This window comes from Ips typographus, linkage group LG2 (assembly GCF_016097725.1).
Source record: "Ips typographus isolate SLU linkage group LG2, UJ_Ityp_2.0, whole genome shotgun sequence".
NCBI classification, from domain to species: domain Eukaryota; kingdom Metazoa; phylum Arthropoda; class Insecta; order Coleoptera; family Curculionidae; genus Ips; species Ips typographus.
Window position 1 is genome coordinate 18344572 of NC_138423.1, and position 20667 is coordinate 18365238.

Here is a 20667-nt window from a genome sequence, read left to right on the forward strand (position 1 = left end):
GGCTCAATAAAATTTAATTTTCTCTTGGGCCTGTCCATGTTGCTCCAGGTTTTCGAGTAAGTGTTCTGAGGTGTAAGGACTTTCAACTCTTCGAAGTTGAGAGTACCGTAGTGTCTTGGCACAGCGTCATTTTTTAAATAATTTTTTTTTTTACCTCGGTAATTTTCATCGGAAAAATGGTTTTCGCAGATGAATTTTTGCCTTATAATGTCTGGTGGTAAATCGGCTAAAGTTGCGTTTCCTGTAAAATTATTAAAAATCGAAACTTTTTCTTATAGTAAATAATAATATTTCGTCTTAATTATTTTAATTATTGACTGATCATATGATTCATATGTTACTTTAAATCATAAAGCTCTGTGTTTACCTACAAATCAAAATAAAAAAGGATCGAAATGATTTTTGTTGTACACAGTGCATCCAGGTTTTATGAACAATACTTCAGGAATGCCCACAGAAGCACATTCTATAATGTATGTATTTTTTGATTAAATTTTTAAGTTTCTCATTTTTTAATAATCATCTTAGGTTACTTTAAGCGTATTTGTCTTCACGCTTCATATGGAGAGAGTAAAGCGAATGTGACGTCAGAATGACGTAATTTTTTTCAGAATGACATAATGACGTCACCTTGGCCCTGCTCGCTCCATGGAGCGCGAAAACGAATGCGGCCTTTACCTCAAAAAAAAGGAGCTTTGTAATTCAACCGATTTGTTTAATTCAATTCAAATGCCATTGCAGGTAGTCCTGATAAGTCTTGATTACAAAAAATGATACACTTTATATACAGGGTGGTCAGCCGCGAATATCGATCAAATACGGAAAAAGTAGAAATAATAGTATATTAAGTATCGAGAACGGTAAGTAAGCAGGATCGATGACAAAGTTTGGAGGCTGAGCAAAGCAAAGCCTCTAATTTGTCTGAGATCAGTAAAGCTGTTACTGTTCGTGATGCTTACACTATTTTTTGTACGACTTCATAGTCCTTCCTGTAATCACTCAAAATTAGACAAGTCGTACAAAAAAGAATAGTTTTAATATGTTTTTAATCCATGGTGTTCCATTTAAAATACGGAAGTTGGTAGCTACTTTTGCTATAACCGGAAGTACCACCAACTTGGAAATATTTTAGATCAACGACCCCCCATCGATTTTGGTTGGTAGCCAAATTTTCGATTTTTTTAAGTGTACTTTATCAACAATCGATGGAGTTCCCGGAGGACCATCCTGTTTGTATACAAAAAAAGCATTTTGTAATTGCAAAAAGCAGGGTAACCAAATTGCGGAAAAATGCTGTCAAAAATAATAGTTTAGGTAATTATTTCTTCTCAAATGGTTGTAACTCTCTAAAATCGAAAAAATGTGGTGCCTATTCGACATAACACCTTTTGTTTGAAAAAATGAAATGTTATAATCTACTAATAAATTTCTGTTTACTGATGTTGATTATAAACAAAACTTAATTTTTTTTATTTTATACTCGAGCTTATAATACTGTTACCTATCCAAAGAAACAAAGTTTATCAGTTACAAATAGTATTTATAATAATAATAATTATAATAGAACAACCTCAAATAATATTTCTCGAATATTTATAAAAAAGCAGCTCCTTGTTTATTTTATTAACAATTTATGTTACATGTCCAATTAGGAATTTCAAAATAATTTTGATAGTATGAAAAAACCACGAAGAATTATGCAATAACGCATAATTTTTTTCAATAAATATTTAATGCAAAATCTGTACGAACGCCACTGGTTAAAATTACCAAATTGTTTGCACATTAAAACATGTGCAAGTCTAGTCTATGATATGAATATAGTACTAATTAGTAGAATATTATCATATTATTAAGCATCACCCTGTATTATAAAAGTGTACCTACCTACCTATTCGTAATAAACGAGATAGTCAATAATATTGATCGACAATAATATTAAAGAAGTCCTAACCCTGAACAAATTGAATACCTATTGCAAAGTGCGACAATGGGTTTTTAAATAGTCTTTTAACTTTTAAGTAAGGTAGTAGGTTAATACAGAAAAGCATCATGCGGCACTACATTAAAGCAAGCTAAATAAGAACATTTTTAGTTAAAAATAGCCCATACCGCAGTAAATCACCCACTTTCGACAAAGTTCAGGGTTCTTATGAGGAAATCTAAATAATCGGACACCGTCACGACCACTTTTTCCACAGTTTAACTACTTGCACACATTTCCCGACATATTTGTAAATATCAGATATCTATGTGAGCAGAAAAAAAATAATAAATAACACAAAAGTTAAACTTCCACTACCGATGTCTGCACGTACGGTTAACAAATAGCAACAGTTTTGATGAATTTGGCGGGAAAACATTATCCGTAAATACAGTGCCAATTATAAACTTAAATACGTTCTAAATAAAGTTTTATCTGTTCTAACTCCAATAACACGATTCCTAGTTACCCTCAATATCTTAATATTTCTTAATAAAACAATATAAGCAAATTGCAATGATCATTTAAAAAAGTTTCTGATGGTACAAAGAATTCTAGCAATACCAGGCAACGTTGCGTAATTATGCCTTCAAACAAGAGCCAAACTGCAGAAAAATTTACTGGCTGCACTGCCATCTGTTATGAGACGCTCGAAATAGATACCGTCGATTCGCCGATGGAGACTGTTGAACAGCAAAGGGTCTCCATTTAGCGTTTCGTTTTTTAACCATTTGGCTGACCGTCTGTATATATTAGTTTGTCTGTGCTATTACTTAAAATTTGCATTTTGAAAAAGTTTTTTTTTTAAAACTCAATGTTGGACAAAAAGTACCCATTGTCCACTACAACGGATCACGGAAACTTCAATTTTGCATACACTAAAAACTCTAGCCAGCAATACTCGTATATGCGGTGAAATACAGAATTATGATTATATTGATCCGATTGTTGAATTTCCATGAAGTCTAAACAGAAAATAACTTTTCGCTAATTTGAAATATAGAAAAAAATTATAAATCTGTATTTCATACTTACATAATAACGAAAAAAATAAACGACCACACCCTAAAATACAAAACTAAAATGGGAGACTAGCCTGGTCTCAATTTTGCCCCTTACGCAAAGAGGAGACCTGTTAAAGGAAGATTCAAATCCAAAAATAGCTTCTAAAATGTACTGCCAAACAGCAACTATAATTTGAACTCCCGCAACCGGAATCAGCAGCCAATAATTGTAGAGTCAACCAAAACAAAACGCCAAAATACGTCACTTCCAAATCCGTCTTCCAAAATCTACTCAACAGAGTGTGCAATTTGGTCTCAAATTTTGAAACTCGGGGGCTCTATGCAAAAACTAAATACATAGTGTGGGGGATAAAGCTATAGGAAGATGTGAGAGCTCCGTTGTCAGAGCCGCTGCAACAAAAGTCATATACTGAATTTCAGGCTATGACGACAGCTATCTAGAGACACATCTATAATAAAATTGCCAATTAAGTTTTATAAAATGACAGATACTTTTTCACCAGTCTGAACGTCTTGTTTCAATAATTGATAATCTAAAAAGAGATTTATTTTGACTAAAATAATAACCAACTATGCAAGAAGAAATGAAGTTAGGGCTGACAAATAATCATTCTATTATCTTGTTGCTGAAATTTTGGTTTAAATTGAAAATAGATGCGCTTTATTATTATACATAATATTCGTTTTGAGAGTGATGTTTTGATGTTTTTTTTTTTAAATAATTAACTTGTAAGATCACACAGAGGCTAGAGTACAGTTAATTTTTGAATTACAAATTTGTATTTTAAACAGGAAAATCATCCTTAATGTTAAATGTTTATCTTCTAAAACAATATTTGTAAAAAAAGCAAAGTCCAAATATCCAAGAACTGAAAAATAATGACAATGCTTTTAAAAAACGTGACAGTATAGCAGAATGCCACAAAAATGTTTTGTCTTGTCTCATATACGTGGTTTTTAGAACTTTTGTTTGTGGTTTGGAATATCAACTGCACACAAAATTCTCTCACCATCCTATTTTTGCTTGATTTACTGCATAAGTCATATTCCCTCTAACTACACTACTTCTAAATAGAGATGACAAATTTCATTTACCATTGGTCATTAATGTAGTCAAAATTTTTCAAAAAATTTGTTCTTATAAAAGGGGGATCATTCTAGATAAATCTGAATGCTAAAAATCTCTTACATTTTATGTAAGATAGTAAACAGTGGAGATACTAACGTTCTACAGAAATATTACGCCAAATAAAATTTTCTAATACAGGAAATATCATTGAAAGAAAATGTAATAAAAATGATAAGAGGATAATTTGACCTTAACAAAACTCTTCGTTCTTCCACTATTTACTGAATATCCTTACGACATGCTAACATCAATTAACCAAGCTATTTCTACTTTAAGTTCCTCTCTTACCTTCTGTACAGCATTATACGCAGCGTCCCTGGTTGTAAACGTGACAAAAGCGTATCCACGGTTCGTTCCGGTCATCGGATCCATCATAAGCCGTAAATCCCATATCGTCCCGCATTGTTCAAATAAAGGTATCAGTTCATCCTCGTACATGTCCTTAGGAATTTTTCCGCAAAATACTTCGCATCCTGATCCTGGTGTGTTGCCGTCCCAGCCTGGGGGCGGTCCTCCATACTTTCTTTGTCCTGCAAACAAACATGAAGCATTTCAGTGAAAAAGTTGAGGAAAAAATCCAAAACAAGTGCAGTCGAACTGTTAACTGAGCTTACCTGTCGTAACGTCCAAAGTGTAACCAGTCCTATCTAGTATTTGTTTGATTTTTTCCTCATCAGGGCCTTTGGCGGGTGTAGGGGCGGCTGCTGTTGAGCCCTGACTTGAACCGGCCCTACTCTTTTGTCTGAAAAAATAGCATATATACTTTAAGAGAAAATCAATTGATTTTTGAAAATAAAATCTTTCAAATTAGCTGAAACCCATAATTAAGCAAATGTAATAAAATAATATTTAAATAAAAAAAACTGTAACATTTGCATGGTAAAACTTTGAAAAGTAGTATGGAGTTATACATCTGTCTCTTAGTGTATAATCGCTTTGATATTGAATATCTAACATAATACAAGTTTGATTAGATTACCTATAAAAAAACACATTTTTCTTATCGAAAAACTTGTAAAAAAACTAACGCATAAACTCACCTATAGGTCTTCATCACGCCACATAGATAGGCCGATTTATTTGAAACATGTTCTAAGTTAGAATCTAGGAATTGACCTAATACATTTAAAGCTCCATCTACGGGAAATTCCTTAAGAGCGTCGAGGGCACGTTCATCTAGGTCTACGTGAGCTAGCTTGCCAGTTTTGTAGATTTCATCTAATTTGGAAGCAACCTATAAAATAAAGAGCACGTATTTCAAAAATATTCCTTAATAAGTTAAAGCCGTGAAATCGTGTGTAATAAAATTCTCAAGGAAATTATATTCGTCAAACAAATAAAGGATGAAAATTCTGACAAGTTGATCTGATATCCGGATTGTGGAGCATGTCATATCTCAAAAATCAGTTGAATTTGACAAATAAAATTGGGCTTCCCTCTGAAAACTTCATATTTTTATGATCACCATATTGTAAAACTAGGAGCCCTAGGTCAATTTATTACAAGCCACTGCGATAATGTCTATTAAAAGGTTTATTTGATAGGTCAACAGTACTGACTGATAACACAACTGGCGTTGATAGAAACTATGATTCATATATTTCAGCTTCCAAACTGATTTTGTGATCTGATTGTATTTATTATTAAATATTAGTATTTTCTAGATAAATTAAGTAGATTATTCAAGTCAACAGAGCTTGAATGCAGCACTGAACAATTTCTGCATTAGCTCTAACAGAAAATTTAATCTTATCATTTGAAAATAATGAATACAAATATTTACCTTCTCATCTAGGCCATATTCTATTAATTTTTGATAATCTTCAGTTTTTTCAGAATCCTCAATCTTCATTGACTCATCTAGGACTTCACCATTACCTTCTGCCATAGCTGAAACCAAAATAAACACATTAGCTCTTAGTAGTCTTAGTAGAGTATTTAGAAAAAAATAGTTGTTTTAACTTAAAGAAATATTTATTAGGTGGAATAATAATGACATGAACTTCTTCAACAGAAGGATGGAATAAAAACTTTACCAAAATACATTTTTTCTAAAAAAATCCAAGTGGAATATTTTGGAATTTGGGGGGTAACATCCTGCATTATTTAACAAAAAATGAAATAAAGACAACTTTTTTACGTTCCGCATTAAACTAGTTTTCAAACATTTGTGATCGGATTTAACCAGTTTTATTCCATACTACTTCAATTCACTGTTTTAAAGTTTTAACATATTGGGCAAGCATTTCTCACACCAAAACCAATGATGCAAGTTTGCAAATTCCACCTGCTCTTTTTACTTCTTGAGGTAAACGCATTTAGTCAAATCTTGTAGAATAAAATGTCTGGTAGGTGGAAATAACCAGTATCGAATCATAACAGATGTCAATAACATCACGTTTTTTGCGAGATTAAACCTTGAAAAGTATAGCAACAGAAATTTTGGGGCCAGCACACTATTCAATGTCATGGTCAATGGCATATATCATTGTTGAATACCCATTAACTTTCACTAATTAAAAATTGTTTTAATCTTGGAGTAGATTAACAATATCAAAAATTCTTAAGACAATGCTTGGAAATTACAGTTAGTTACTGCCACTTTTAGAAATATATTTAATATCAGGTCACTGTTCCAACCAAAGACGATACCAGATGAATGACATAAGAGCAATATCAAAGCTTTGGATAACATAAAGCTATAAAAATTAATTAAGCCGATTTTTACATTAAACTTAATACTTATAAATTCTGAACCATTTACTACAACTTTGAGGTTTTCCTTTGCTGCCAAATATTTTCCTTATTATGGACTGGACCTATCCACTGGAAATGATATCAGGAAATGAGTTTTTTGTGACATGTGAATGATGTGTAACATTTGGTCATATATGATGCTGATACACTGATTTGTAATGATTTGTTGTTTTTGAAGTAGTTTTGAAATGTCCTTTATGAACAAACTGTATTATATTGATATCCATCCCCTAGATGTGGTCACATATTTAAAAAACATCCTGAACATGATTATTTACTAAATTCTTTATATGCTTCTTAATGTCCTGCAGTAAGTCTGTTTTTAAATATATTAACATTTTATTAAAAATTAAAATACATTGTTCATCATCATACATACTACTTACCCACCCTGTAATTTCTTAAAAAATTTGACAAAAAAAAAAATTATATCTCAAGATCAGACAAGCTCAAGTTTTGGTTGACTGACCAAGTATACAGTAGTATTAGGGGACTTTTCCAATGTGGCCTGTTGTAACAAGGCAATACATAATAATTTCCAACTAGACGCTACAACTTAGGCTTTTTCAAATGCAAATGAGTGCAAGTCTGCATCACTGTACTGGTAGGTAAATCTGCATGTTTCATATCGTGAATATATTTAGAACAGGTATGTAAGGAGGGCTTGCATTTCAAGGTTAGGTTATACAGGAAACTTGGCTGTGATCACATATTTTTGTTTCACTTTCATGAGGTTTTATGTTTTGTCTGGCACTTTCTTTATGAATAAAAATGATTGCATTTAAAAATTTCAATATGTCGTTTTTTTTTATTGTGTTTGAACAACAGCCATTCAAAATTTGAATTTATTTTACTCCAATAATGAACACATTATGATTAGACAATATCAATTTATGGATAACAGACTTCATTTTAAGTCTGAAAAATTCAAAGTTGCCTATAGAAATTAAAAGGATAGTAAGGGGCTACCAATACTAGCATAAAGATGATAGGGCAAGTGTAGTCACATGAGGGAATATTTTTTCAGCTAGCTTGAACTTAACATTCAAGTATTTCATGATGACCAAAAGTAAATATTATTATAACTGGATCTAACCAAAATTTATTTACAGCAACAGATGGAATTGTTACATACACTATTTGTGTTAATTTTCCAGTTTCAACTGGAATAACCATATGGTGGCCCCTCATGAAGACCTATAACATGAAAAAACCTGTCACCCCAATGAGATTGCAAGTAAAACCCAGGCTCCATCCATGTAAACCACATATTTTTTGGAATGTTCCTAATTTGCTGACCCATAAAGCATTTAGCTCAAAAAATTTTGCTGACCCATTACAAATTCTTGTTGACTGGCATGCAGACTGATACTTGGGACTATTATGTTGGACAGAAATTTCAACAAAATCAAAAAATAACTTAATTACTACAGCCCTGCAAAACTTTTCAAGTGAGATTTTTCTGCTCACCTGTTAGAAATTCTTGTCAAGTTTCTTGGATTGTAAATATGTTGTGTGTAGAATAGCCATTCTGCAAGTCGAACAGCCATAATGCCTAACAGGTCACAATTTTTTTAAATTTTTTTTACTACATGATATGGGTTAGAAAATTAGGGACACCCATTTTTTGCATCAAACTTTTCAGAATATTTCTAGAAATAGTAATGTCAATCCTAAGAACTCTAATAACAGTTATTTTTAAAGTATTATAACCAAACCCTAACCAATTTAATAATTTTAATTATTTTAGCTGATATTTCATGTTTCTGTAACTCAACAAATTTGTGAGGTCTAATCTAGAGTGTTGCTGAAGACTCCCTTATTTAATTAGGACTTTATTTTTAATGTTTGTTAATTTTATAATAAGTTTTTGAATAAATTTTACTTTACGTGTTACAAAAATAATACAAAAGAAGCCATTTAAAGTGAAAAAATATTTTAAAGTCGAGAGGGAGCCACAATGTATTGACTCAATTGACTGATGTCAAGTCAAGTTCACAATAATCTTTATATTGCCCAACCTACAACCTAAACTGTAATGTCTATGGTCAAAACGCGGGCGAAAGATTAAGGTTTTGTTTGTTTTCAGGAAAAATTTACGGGCCTAGGATCAAAGGAGCATTATTAGTCCACAAATTATCATGAGCAGTAAGTTAACAAAACAGCAAAATAAAAGAAAACAAGAACGGTTTGTTTGTGGTGTGAAATGTTTGGTCAATATCGCCATTTTTAGTGCAGAAACAAACAAGGTGTGTTCATTGTGTTGACAGCAGGCAAAACACAGTGACCAAATACCGGTTAATTTTAGAGGAAATAATGACTTTGGGCGGGCCTTAAAGCCATAAAAATAATCAGGGTACTCACCAGGGGCAGTACAAATCACAATTTAACAAATATACGAACTATAACAATATAAAAACTCGAAAAATATACAAAATCTAAAATGGCGGCCGGCAATAGAGACAAACGCAAGCGGCAGCGCACGACTTTTAAAGTTTTGGTTGGCAACGCGCAATGGACTAGCCTCGAGACGAGGGGTAGACCGCAAGCTTGTTTGTAATTTTTGCAGATTGCTTTAATTTGGGTTGATTATTAACCGTGTTATATAGCTTTTCAGGCATTTTTATTTCAAATTTGATACGCAAAATAACTTTAAGTGTAAATTTTAAATTAATTTTTACAGTAGTTTAGTTGTAAGTTGCGAGAGAGGCTAGGTAGGTGTAGGTTATCGATATTACTGGTTGCCTATCCTCGGCTGTTCGATTTGTAATTATTGGTGAGGATTTCATTTAAATTTAAAATAAAACTTTTTTGAGACGATCCGATGTGTTATTTACGGCAATGCAAATACCTTAGCGAATCAGCCAAAACCTTTCAGTTTTCGATTGGAACAATGCCACGCTAATTTGCATCAGTCAGCTATCACATAAATAAACGCAAGTTCAGGGTCGGGAAAGCGTAAAATATGAAACCACGCAACTTACCACTTACTTAAAATAAGTCCCTCGAAAACACTTATTCATTAACAAACACAACAAACATTATTTAAATAATTAAAACGCATAACACTAACAACTAAATAGGTACTATGAAACATTCAACCGGTTGAAAAAATGAAAACAAAAGTAAAATATCCTTGGGTGAAATATTGTCCGAATAAAATGCGGTGCGCACAGTTTTTTTGAACCGAAAATTTCGAACTGGGACGTTCGGCGGACGAGCTTGGATATATCGGAAAATTTCGATAAACCAAAAAAGGGTTAACAAATTTCGGTTTTGAAATTTAAAAAGGGGGTGTTGTACCGGCTCCCGCGGCGTACGTAGTAATGCAATGGATGCACACCCGTTGTTTTGCAGCCCGTCTGGGAAAGCGAACTTGCATTCAGGCAGGCCCGCGAATCGGGGCGCTTGCGCCATCAAGTAGGGTCGCGAATAAATCGGCCTTTTATGCTATCAAAAGGCCGCATCTTTTTGCCAATTAAAATAATAGCACTAACCAATTGGCGACTATTTTTACGAATCAGCACTAACAAACAATTTTTCTTTTTGTACTTGTATGAAAATTATGAATTAAAGGTGTTTGGCAACTAATGAAACGCGAACGGAAATGGATTTCAAGTTGCATAGTTTTTGGCCTTGCAACACTTGTATTGGGGCATACCAAAGCTTTTTAGCGTAGCAGGCATTCTTTATGTATTTATAGTTTAACACGGGTTTTAAGTACTGCGCTTAACATAATGCACTTTTTTTTAAAATACTACCGTTTCTATTTAAAATCTTTTATTGAGAAAAATGCTAGATACGGGTTTTACACTCCGTTTAGTATTTAATACTTTTTCCAGTCCATGTTTCAATCCATTTAATGAATGATAAAAAGTTTGCTTGTGTTGTATAAACCAAATATCTAAAAAGGTTTTTAGCTAGAGAGCATTTAACTTTCGGTAAACAGACTCCATTCTTATAATAAACTTGAATACTTTGTATTTTGAAGGAAGGAAAAATTAGGGTTATTAGCTTTTATTAAAATTGCCCAACAATAATCATCAACCAGCCTAACTAATTGACGCTTCATGAATATGATAGGTCTGTTTGCAGAGGCAATTCCTGACTTGCTTCCAACTCAGAAACAGTAAATGTCAAGTTTCATTGGTTGAATGCTCACGTGACTATGACGTTTTCTGACTTGTGGCCAATAGATGTATCTATTCCTCTGATTACTAGTTGGAGATTCTCTGTGCGAACAGACCTCATGAATAGCGAATTTGACATCACGATGACGTTATTTAACAAAACAAAAGACGTATTTTGGTGTCAGTGTTTACAATGTCTGTCTCATTTTAATTCATTCTGATAAAACAAGATGACCTATGTTACTAAAGCTTGAAACTTAGGTTAGTACTTTCTCCAAAATTCGCCTAAAGCTGAGTTCTCATAACTGAGTTTTGCGTCTGACGTCACTTATATCCTATTGGTCAACAGTACATTTTCAGCTGTTAGATCTGGCGAAACTTTTTTCCTGTTCACAAGTGACATTTTTTATTGTCACTTGTCACAATTTGTTAATGTTTTCTTTATTTTTTTAAATTAACTGTTACAGTTTTCAATAGGAATTCTGCTATTCAGCTAATTCAGCATGTTTTGCAGAAGTGTATTCTTCATCACCCTAATTGTCGCCTTGGAAACAAGGATGAATGGAAATATCTTCCCTTCTCAAAATTCCATGGCAATTGCCACATAAAAACTAAAAATGAATTTGAGATATTAACCTATATTTTATATGCATATAAACATAGAGAACCTACCTCATCTGTGCTGTGACTGCCGTGTTCAGTGTGTTCATTCATTTTTTTCTCTGTTTTGCCATTCAGATATTATAACTTTTGCCGTATGCGTTGGCCAAAACGTCAAAACACTAGAAACAGACGCAAGAAGTTGAAAATTTTCAGCTTGTTGGGGGCTGTCATTATCAAACTTTGCTTCTACCAATAGAAAATAAGTGGCGTCAGACGCAAAACGCGGTTATGAGAACTCAGCACTTTGATCAACTGTCAAATTACCTCATCGTGATCTCAAATCCGCTCAAGGGCCCTAATTCTTGAAAGAATGGAATGGAATTCTTAATAGAGGTGTTGATAGAATGTGACAGAAGTGCTGACAATGGCGGTTCCTGTCACATTCTAGAGATCTTTCTCTTGATAGTTCCATTCCTTTGGGTTCAAGAATTATTCATTAGATCCGCGTTAAACATTTCTTCCATGTTTTGTTTTTGCGGATGTTTTTGTTTGGTGTGTTTATAATCTCAAATAAAATTTGTGAAATTTTTAATATTTCGTTTTTTGTCTATTGATTATAATCGGTTTTCTGTAATTGGCATGTATTCAACGCTAGTCGATGACCGTTATTTGAAAAAAGACATTCAACGTATCAGTTAAAACTAGAGATGGGTTTTCACCGGGTTTTTCAAAAAAAACCACTCCCAAATCCCCCCCACTCCACTTATTCTAGATCCTACCAAAGCAGATATTTTGCATTAAGTGAAAACTGTAGAAAGGCAGCTATGTGTTTCATCTATTGTAACATGGTGGCATTTTCAAGTGGACCGGAAAGTGTTAATAACATATAGAGATTCACTAAATTCTTAAATATTTACTCAACCGGTGAATAAATCAATTATTTTGTGACACTTTATTAAAATTGATCCTAGAATATTAATTATTGTCTTCTTCAAAGTGTCCTTTCTCAATCACACCATCAATCGTTTCCTACAACGACTCAATGAGTAGGTACCATGGACAATATGACAATTGACAGTCCTCTGGGCCGCTTTATTGTCACGTGACTTTACCATCTTTGACAAAGCGTTTGATAACCCATGGTGTAATTTGCAATGTCCACTTTCATTTTTTATGAGAACATTTATTGAAAACATCAGATTTAGTACAAATAGCAACCTGTCTATTGAGCCAAATCTTGCTACTAACGGCCTGAAAAAAAAAAGTATGACTATCTTATCTGTGTTCTTTTAAATAATGATTTAGTTATTTATAAAAATTTTCAAATCATATTAGAAATTCATAAATCTGTTGCTGTCCAGGCACTATTGTAATGCAAGCAGACCCAGACATACATAAGCAATTTTTTTAATTTGCATAATCGTCATTAAATTTTATTATTTTAGGATTGGTGATTTGTTGGTTTAGGTCAAAGATGCTTCTTAGAGGTATCTATCATGTATTTTATCGAGCTTTCGATTATCGACGTCCTTCTGTTTTGGTCTTGAACAGATTTTGTAGACTTTTTGGGTCTTTTATCCTAAGGCATAGTAGTAAATATAGTCTATGAGTAGAATATTGTTCACTTATTATTATGTAAATTTTGTCAGGATAACATCATCAATTTATTCAAATTAAGTGGGCATATTAAGAAGATTTTCGCATCGGAATACGTCTCTAAATCAAACAATAAAGTATAATAAAAGCAAGGCAAATTTTCTCATAAAATCTGCGTCTATACCCTATCATCTAAACGAGCATATACAACACCGTCCATCCTGTACGATAATAGAATAAAACGCGATGTTCCATCCCCACGCCCAAGTTAAAGAATTGCTAACCAAACATTGCAAAAAAAGACAGGACGCAAATAATTATCCACCACAGGACGACCCTTATCCCGTTCGGTTCCCACGGGTAGAGTTCGCTCTGTCCCGGTCCACTTAAATAATTGCTGTCTCTTTCAATGAAAAGGTGTTGATTTAAATTTCGCGACGCCAGAAAAATCGCTCTGCCTGGTGTTGCAAATGTTCATATGGTAGCCCAGCCGGTGTTCGGTGACCCCCTCATGCCCGTGGGTCCGTCCTTGTCCTTTATCGCAGTAACGGATTCAGGAAAATGCCCTTTAACTAATTCTAAAACTGCTACTATGCTCACGTCCCTATCGTTATCCAAACCTTCTGGAAATAATTCTTAAAAATGTGTAGGTAATACATGTTTGGCGTTTCGTCCAATTTGCAACACCCATCAGATCTGAGTAAACTGCTGAACGTTGCCTTATCCCAGTACAAATAATTAAAGAAAAACTATTTTGTTTTAAAATTAATTATCAAGACTTTATAAGACTAAATCCACCTCTGAAATTTTATCTATTTCTTTTGCGACCATAAATCCATTCCATTCTTTCGTATTGAGTTTGGTATGACTGGCCAGGTTGAGCGGCGGGAACACTGCTTGTCGTCGCAAAACAGGTTATTCGGGATTTGGCTTGGCATAAAAACTTAATTTTGAAACAGGGCGGAGGCGGTTAAAAATCTCGCAAACGGGTTTCTTACTTGAACCATCATCGTCGTCGTAGAAAATCAGCATAGGGTTGCGTAAAGAGGATGCCAGGTATAAATCATTAGGGGCCTGCCTGAATTTTTTGGTGGTATGGCCAATTCGTCATCGAGAGCACTTTTAAAATTGACCATCGCAAAATATTAATAAGATAAGTTGTGGTTTAGAAAATGTACTATTTTTATTTTTAGTTAAAATCAGTAATTATCTTCCTATTATTGATCCTTGAATCCGATGAAGGTTGATTTGCTTGAAAAACATTGATGTATCCTCGTAAATTGAAATTTTAAGCGTAAGTCAGTTCAATCCTCTTTTTCAAGTGGATTGGACTAACGGAGCGGATCGAGAATCATGTTTTTAGCGATATGTACAGGTTTGAAAATCAATCCGGATTGAAATGCACACAACGCAACAATAGTATGTGTTCACCACGTTAAAAAGTGTAAAATGTTTATTAGGATCCAATATTAATAGAAATTTGAAATTTTGGAATTAAAAGAAATTTGATGAGTGCTATGTTATAAAAATATTTTCAGCTTTCTATCCCTTCTGGTCAATTCTGCTTATTTTAATTAGAACACCCTGTATATTATTGTATTTTTGAATAGTCCTATCGATTTCAAATATTTTTTATGTATTATATGATGTAATTTTGAAAAACAATAAAATCACAATCTTTAACAAATATTAAGTCTAAACTAAATGGCAAAACAATCATTTTGATAGGTAGAATATCAATGAAAGTGATTCTTGAAAAGAATTTGTAAAAAGTCAGTTAAATTCAAATACAAACAAAGTATATAAATTAAAAAGAGAAAAAAACAAATTGTTATATGGAATATTTAATTTATTTCTACCTGACGCTATTTTGAACAGGACCCATAATTAAGTAACCTGCACCGTTCATTCGACCCATAATAACATGTAATTGCAGCCGCCAAAGAACCCCCATTTACGCCTAGGCAAAATAGAAAACATCAGGTCTATTTATTCAAACTCAACAGGTCACGAAAACGACTTTGACATATTACCAACACCCCTCTCTTATCAAGCCAAGACCCCTCGAAATGTTCGGACGCCATTATTAGGACAACCCCTCTGTACATCACGAATGAAACGCGTTAGACAAGGATGAAAGAACTTGCTAAAAACATAACAGCGAGGCGTCAAAACCTGCAATAGGCCAGGGCAATTCACCCTGGGACAATAGTTTTTTATATTGAATTTGGGTCTATTTAAAAGTCACTACTGAATACCGAGTGGTAAAGGTGATACAACTGCTTAAACTAACTCAATTTTGAGTAGACTAACAAGTTTTTGAGTAGAACTAAAATGAGTAGAAAGCATTCTTGGAAACAATGCATACTAACAAAATAGAGCTTAGTACTGGAATAAACGATTCAAATTGTTGTTGTAAAATTCAAAGTTTAAAACCAATGCTTCTGACAAGGATGTTCTGGGATGTGACCTCAACTGACAGTTGATCACATGCACCTTTATTAGTAACCCTGACTGATTTCTTATGACCAACGGTCAAATTATGTCACATCTGCTCCGGCAACATATTGGTTTGCAATGTTTCTCTCTCCTTACCGTTCAAATCGACAATAATTTTAAATTCTCCACACCCGTATAACAAACTGTACACACAAGACACTGTATCATAGTGTATTAAATATTTCATCAGTACATGAACGAAAAACGTTACGCATCACCCAGACACCTTGGCCAATTTCCTTCGGTCGTGAAGACCATGTGGTCGATACAAATATCCCAGAATGCAAAATAGCTTGACAGCCAGATACTGCCGGTGCAGCTTGCGTACCGTTACCTTCTCAATTTTTTTCTTGAAACTCAGCCGGCTTGTAATGGCACGCAATCTACACGTTTTTTATATTGTGATGGACATGTCTGATCGCTGCAAATGGGTCATGAATTTGCGGTAAGGACGGACATGTCGTATAGAACACCATGTGTTACAGATTAGTGCAAGTGTGTCTATGCCTCGTTATTATAATGAACTTCTTCTTCTTCTGCTGCGTGTCCATTAATGGATGTTTGCGTTCACATTTGTCCACTCTTCCTTATTACGTATGGTATGCATTAGTTCTTGCATTGTCCTCAGTCCTGTCCACAGCCTAACGTTGCGGAGCCATGACATCTTTTTGTTCTTCTTGCAGTCCATGAAATCCTCAGTACACGCCTATAGACCCACATCTCGAATACTTCCAGCTTGTTCATAGTGCTCACCTTCAGTGTCCATCCCTTCATGCCATAAAGCAACACAGTCCAGACATAGCATTTGACAAATATAATTCTCAAGCCAGGATCGAAATCAGTATTGGTGAGCACTTTTTTAAATTCCATGAACGCACTGCGGGCATTTTCAATCCGGCATCTGATTCCCAGTTTTCACACAGCCACGTTCCTAGAATTTAAATTTATTTACTCGCTCTATTGGTTGATTCCCATATGTTAGGCTTGAGTTTTGAAATTCTTATGTCTTTCGAGGAATTATCATGAATTTAGTCTTTTTGGTGTTGATATTGAGGCCCATGTTCTTACTGCATTCCCCGACAGTCCCAAGCATATTCCGCAAATCCTCCATGTTATCTGCAATTAGAACTGTGTCGTCCGCATAACGAATATTGTTGACCCATACACCATTCATGTAGGTTGAAGTCATCGTGTATTCTTTGTAGTTGTTCTAGTTATTCACACTGTTGTTTCAGCCACTCATTCTTAGCGGTTCTTATCTTCGTTCTAATGACTTTCTGAATTTTTTTGTAGTTATCACCATTCTTTTTGTTCTTGTACCCTCTTCGTTCCTCAAACAGCGTCAGTATCTAATATCTGTCATCCAATCGTGTTTTTGTGCTTTTCGTTTATGTCCCAATTCTGCCTTCGGAACATTGATCATGGCAGATCCATTACTACCCATGTTAGCTTCCTCTATCGTCTGGATCTATGGTTGTCAGTATTTTCTCATTAAGATTTTAGGTAACATTGCTTTATTGTTTCTTCATCTTTAAGTCTTAATTATAATGATAAAAAGGCCTATTTTATATACCTATATTTGCACCCGAACACTACAGTGACCAGCAGAAAACTGAGTTTTGATAATGTAATTATATAAATAAAACAAACGTAACGCAAGGTCAAATATCAATAAAATTCCTCAAAGTAAGCAAGATATGTCAGGCGTAAATATTTCTAGGGTATTGATATTCTAACGGTTTGTGGAGTTCATTCATAATTTCTTATCATTTTACTTTTTTTAAAAACCTTGTTGACTTTGTTTTGTATGTTACATTTTGATAACGCGTTAGGAAATAAATGGTTTTATTTAAAAACTGTGCGTTTCCAGGATGTAAAGTTGACAAGAAAAAGACCCATTCACTAGGTTAATGTTCAGTTAAATCAAATTGCTATCAATATTTTAGTCGTTAGGAAACCTTTTGATTGAGAAGTAACTTATCTCCCAAATTGGTTGCTTGAAAATCGCATAGTAAATGCGCTCTTTTCAGACGATATTCAGCCGTTTAAGATTGAGAATATGTAGCAAAATTTGTTGTAATACCTATATGGAAAAATAAATAATTGGAAAACACAGAAATTTATTATTTGATTTACCATGCACCATCAGGAATTAAAACAAATATTGAAGGTATTAAAGCTAGATGATCTAAACATTCTAAACCTTGTCTGAATTCCAAATTATTCATTATCAGGTTGAATCATTATTATAAGTTAGTTTTGACTGTGTTCTGTCGATTTTTCGTTTTTAGATTCTCTGAAGATTTTCCACCGAAACGTCAGAAGGTTTTCTAGGTATTAAGACCGAACCTACGTCGTGGTCTTGTGCTGGGACGACTAGGTTAATATTAATTTCAATTTAGTTAAAAAATCTGCGAAATTCTACTTTCCCAACAAACCTGTTTGGTGCGGTGAGACGAAAATCACAACCAACGAAGAAAAACTTTGATTCAAAAAGCTGTACATTTGTATTTTAGAAATATTCTTATTAAGGCTTTGATTTGAAGAATAATTGAGGTGTTGTTCTGATTAAAAGATTACTGCCTCATTTTCTTTTCTATGGTATAAACAACTCAAAGAAGATAATGTTTGATTAAAGGTATACAATTCAAAGTACTTCAAAGGTATTAATTGCATGCATTTTGCCGGATAATTTCGATTTTGGATTAAGTTATTCTCGTTGAAGTTATAGTTATTATCAAATATTAACTATAGTAATGTTTACACACGCTTGGAGTAGAATTATTTGTATATTATTTTAGTAAATACATATAAACACAGTGAAAACAATTTTTTTTGCAAGCAACAATGTACGAAGACTCAAATAACCAGACAGAGACCAAACCAATCCGCAACTGAATTAAACCTTTTTGTAAAAGTTACAAATTTTGGTACCTAAATGATTTAAGATCTAACTGAGCTTTTCTGAAAATAGTGTAATAAGTGATTAATTCGAAGTAGATCCAGCTTTTCAAAACTTTCAAAATTAAAATTTTGTAAAGTGTAATACTACTTTACATTACTTTATACGGAACAATAAGTTTGGACGGTAAAACATAAGCTGAAAACCAACAATGAAAACTGGTGCTTGATGAAAAGTTGATCAATAATAAATATTAATATAAATTAATTAATGTTTTGTGAAGTTTGGTTTTCACTTAAATATTAAATAGTATGTATAATATTTTTGAATGATTCAGACTTAATTATACATTTCCTGTAAATGACATAAAACACTCTCATGTTTCGTGTGGTGTTGAATATGCCCTTTTTATTTTCAATTAAGCATGGTCTTTAGATAATATAATTACAATATTATAACAAAACAAAATAAAAAAAATTCAAACACTGTTTTGAATTCCGTTTACCGATTTTGCTGTTTACCTACAGTTTCCAACCTAATTTTAACTTAATTTTGGCTGCCAAGTTACATCAAGCATATTATTCTGTTTTGATTGGAGTCAAGTGGCGTTTAATTAATTCCACCAATTTAATTTTATTGATAAATTGGCACGCCAATGAATTTCGCGTATAATTCCCGTAAGAAGGTCGACTTTACGTCTTTCATACTTTCATAGTCGTTCGACTTTCGTCTGGGCTGGTTGCCACAAAAGTCCTGAGTTCGTTAAAGGTGAATGTACTAAAGAAAGACCTAGGGACCGACTGCAAAAATGCGACTCCGTCTGCGATCGGCGAGATACCATGAGATGTCGTAATGCAATAGAAGCTCCATATTCATTCTTCATTCGCTTAAGCGCAAACGGTCTTGTCTGGCATAGTTTTTTAAATCTGCTGACCTTGTATTATGTATGATAAGTGTAACAAATTTTATTGGACGGATATTCGTAATAGCGCGACAACTTGACATGAAGCGGACGCTTCGATAATCTGCAGAATACCTAAATAAAAGTAAATTTTTATCAAATATTACTGTCATATGCCACTATCACTATTATAGTTTTGTTGATTTATTCTTGACCAATTGTATGTACTTATATTTTTAAATTTTTTCTTGACTTTTGATTAGATTTTTTGTTTTTGTTTTAGTTTGATTAAAACATGGCAATTAAAAAGTGGTGTCCTTCCCAAAGTAAAAGTAAAAGTAAAAGTTGCTCTATCAAAAGTATGTTATTGTATGTATTTATTTTTATTATCTCTTTATTTAGATAATTTACAACCTTTTTTGATAGCAACTTTACAAAATCTTACTTAAATCAAAACTAAACGTAATTGCACAGTTTTTGTTTTTTTATAATGCCTGCCAAATTTTACATCATTCTATACGCAAAAATTAAGTAATGGAATCAATAAATATGAAATTTTTTTGCGATTTTGTAAATTATAAAAATTAGTAGCACAAAGCACACTGATTCTCATTTGTTTTTCAAAATGGTGGCGACATTTTCCTACGCCAACTATAACATAACTTTAAAAAACGTTTATCGTTTTTCTGTAATTTAGAAACTACTTAGAAACTGAATAATACCATCATCAAGTATATTTTTGAAAAGGATTTTTTAAGCGCTTTTCAAAAAATGCAAAAATTCAAGATGGCGGCTATAAGAATTTCCAAAGTTATCATCCATATGTCGGAAACCAATGACGATAGACTTTTTCTAATTACGTCATCGAAGCCAAAGAGAGTGGCTTTGTAAAAGAGCTGTAAGCAATTTTTAAAATGCAGCCTCACGCGTTTTTCCAATTTTCCGGAAAACGGAAAAAGATACATTAATTTGGAAACCGGAAATAAGTTTCACATAAAATTCTCTTAAACTGTTTCTATTTCATCACCACCAGCATCCTAATACATGTAGAACCAATTTGGGACATACTATATACAGTCATCTTAACTCTCTAGCATAAGTAGGATATGATGAGGCTATATTGGGATTGCGAAAGATAAAT

The 20667-nt window shown here is 33.3% G+C and overlaps 1 protein-coding gene and 1 long non-coding RNA gene across 14 annotated transcripts in view; one reads left to right on the forward strand and one right to left on the reverse strand.

Moving 5' to 3' along the window:
• The window catches only part of Syp (synaptotagmin binding cytoplasmic RNA interacting protein), a 47423-nt gene that overhangs the window by 14093 nt on the left and 12663 nt on the right, over positions 1 to 20667 (reverse strand). For 10 of the 13 annotated variants that reach the window (XR_014177206.1, XR_014177207.1, XM_081973884.1 and 7 more), the window contains exons 3-6: positions 5922 to 6028; positions 5179 to 5372; positions 4753 to 4880; positions 4427 to 4668 (exon numbers count right to left, since the gene is read on the reverse strand). Coding sequence is in view for 11 of the 13 variants with exons in the window: in XM_081973884.1 (XP_081830010.1) it covers positions 4427 to 4668; positions 4753 to 4880; positions 5179 to 5372; positions 5922 to 6028 (671 nt within the window). In the remaining 2 variants the exon portion in view is untranslated. Of the gene's footprint in view, positions 1 to 4426; positions 4669 to 4752; positions 4881 to 5178; positions 5373 to 5921; positions 6029 to 9259; positions 9667 to 9879; positions 10265 to 20667 lie in introns of those variants that run through there. The other 3 variants (XM_081973889.1, XM_081973887.1, XM_081973888.1) reach the window with 3 other exon arrangements.
• On the forward strand, positions 8913 to 9715 carry LOC145725235 (uncharacterized). The gene is made up of 2 exons (XR_014177209.1): positions 8913 to 9043; positions 9129 to 9715. It is a non-coding gene; the product is annotated as an uncharacterized LOC145725235 (long non-coding RNA).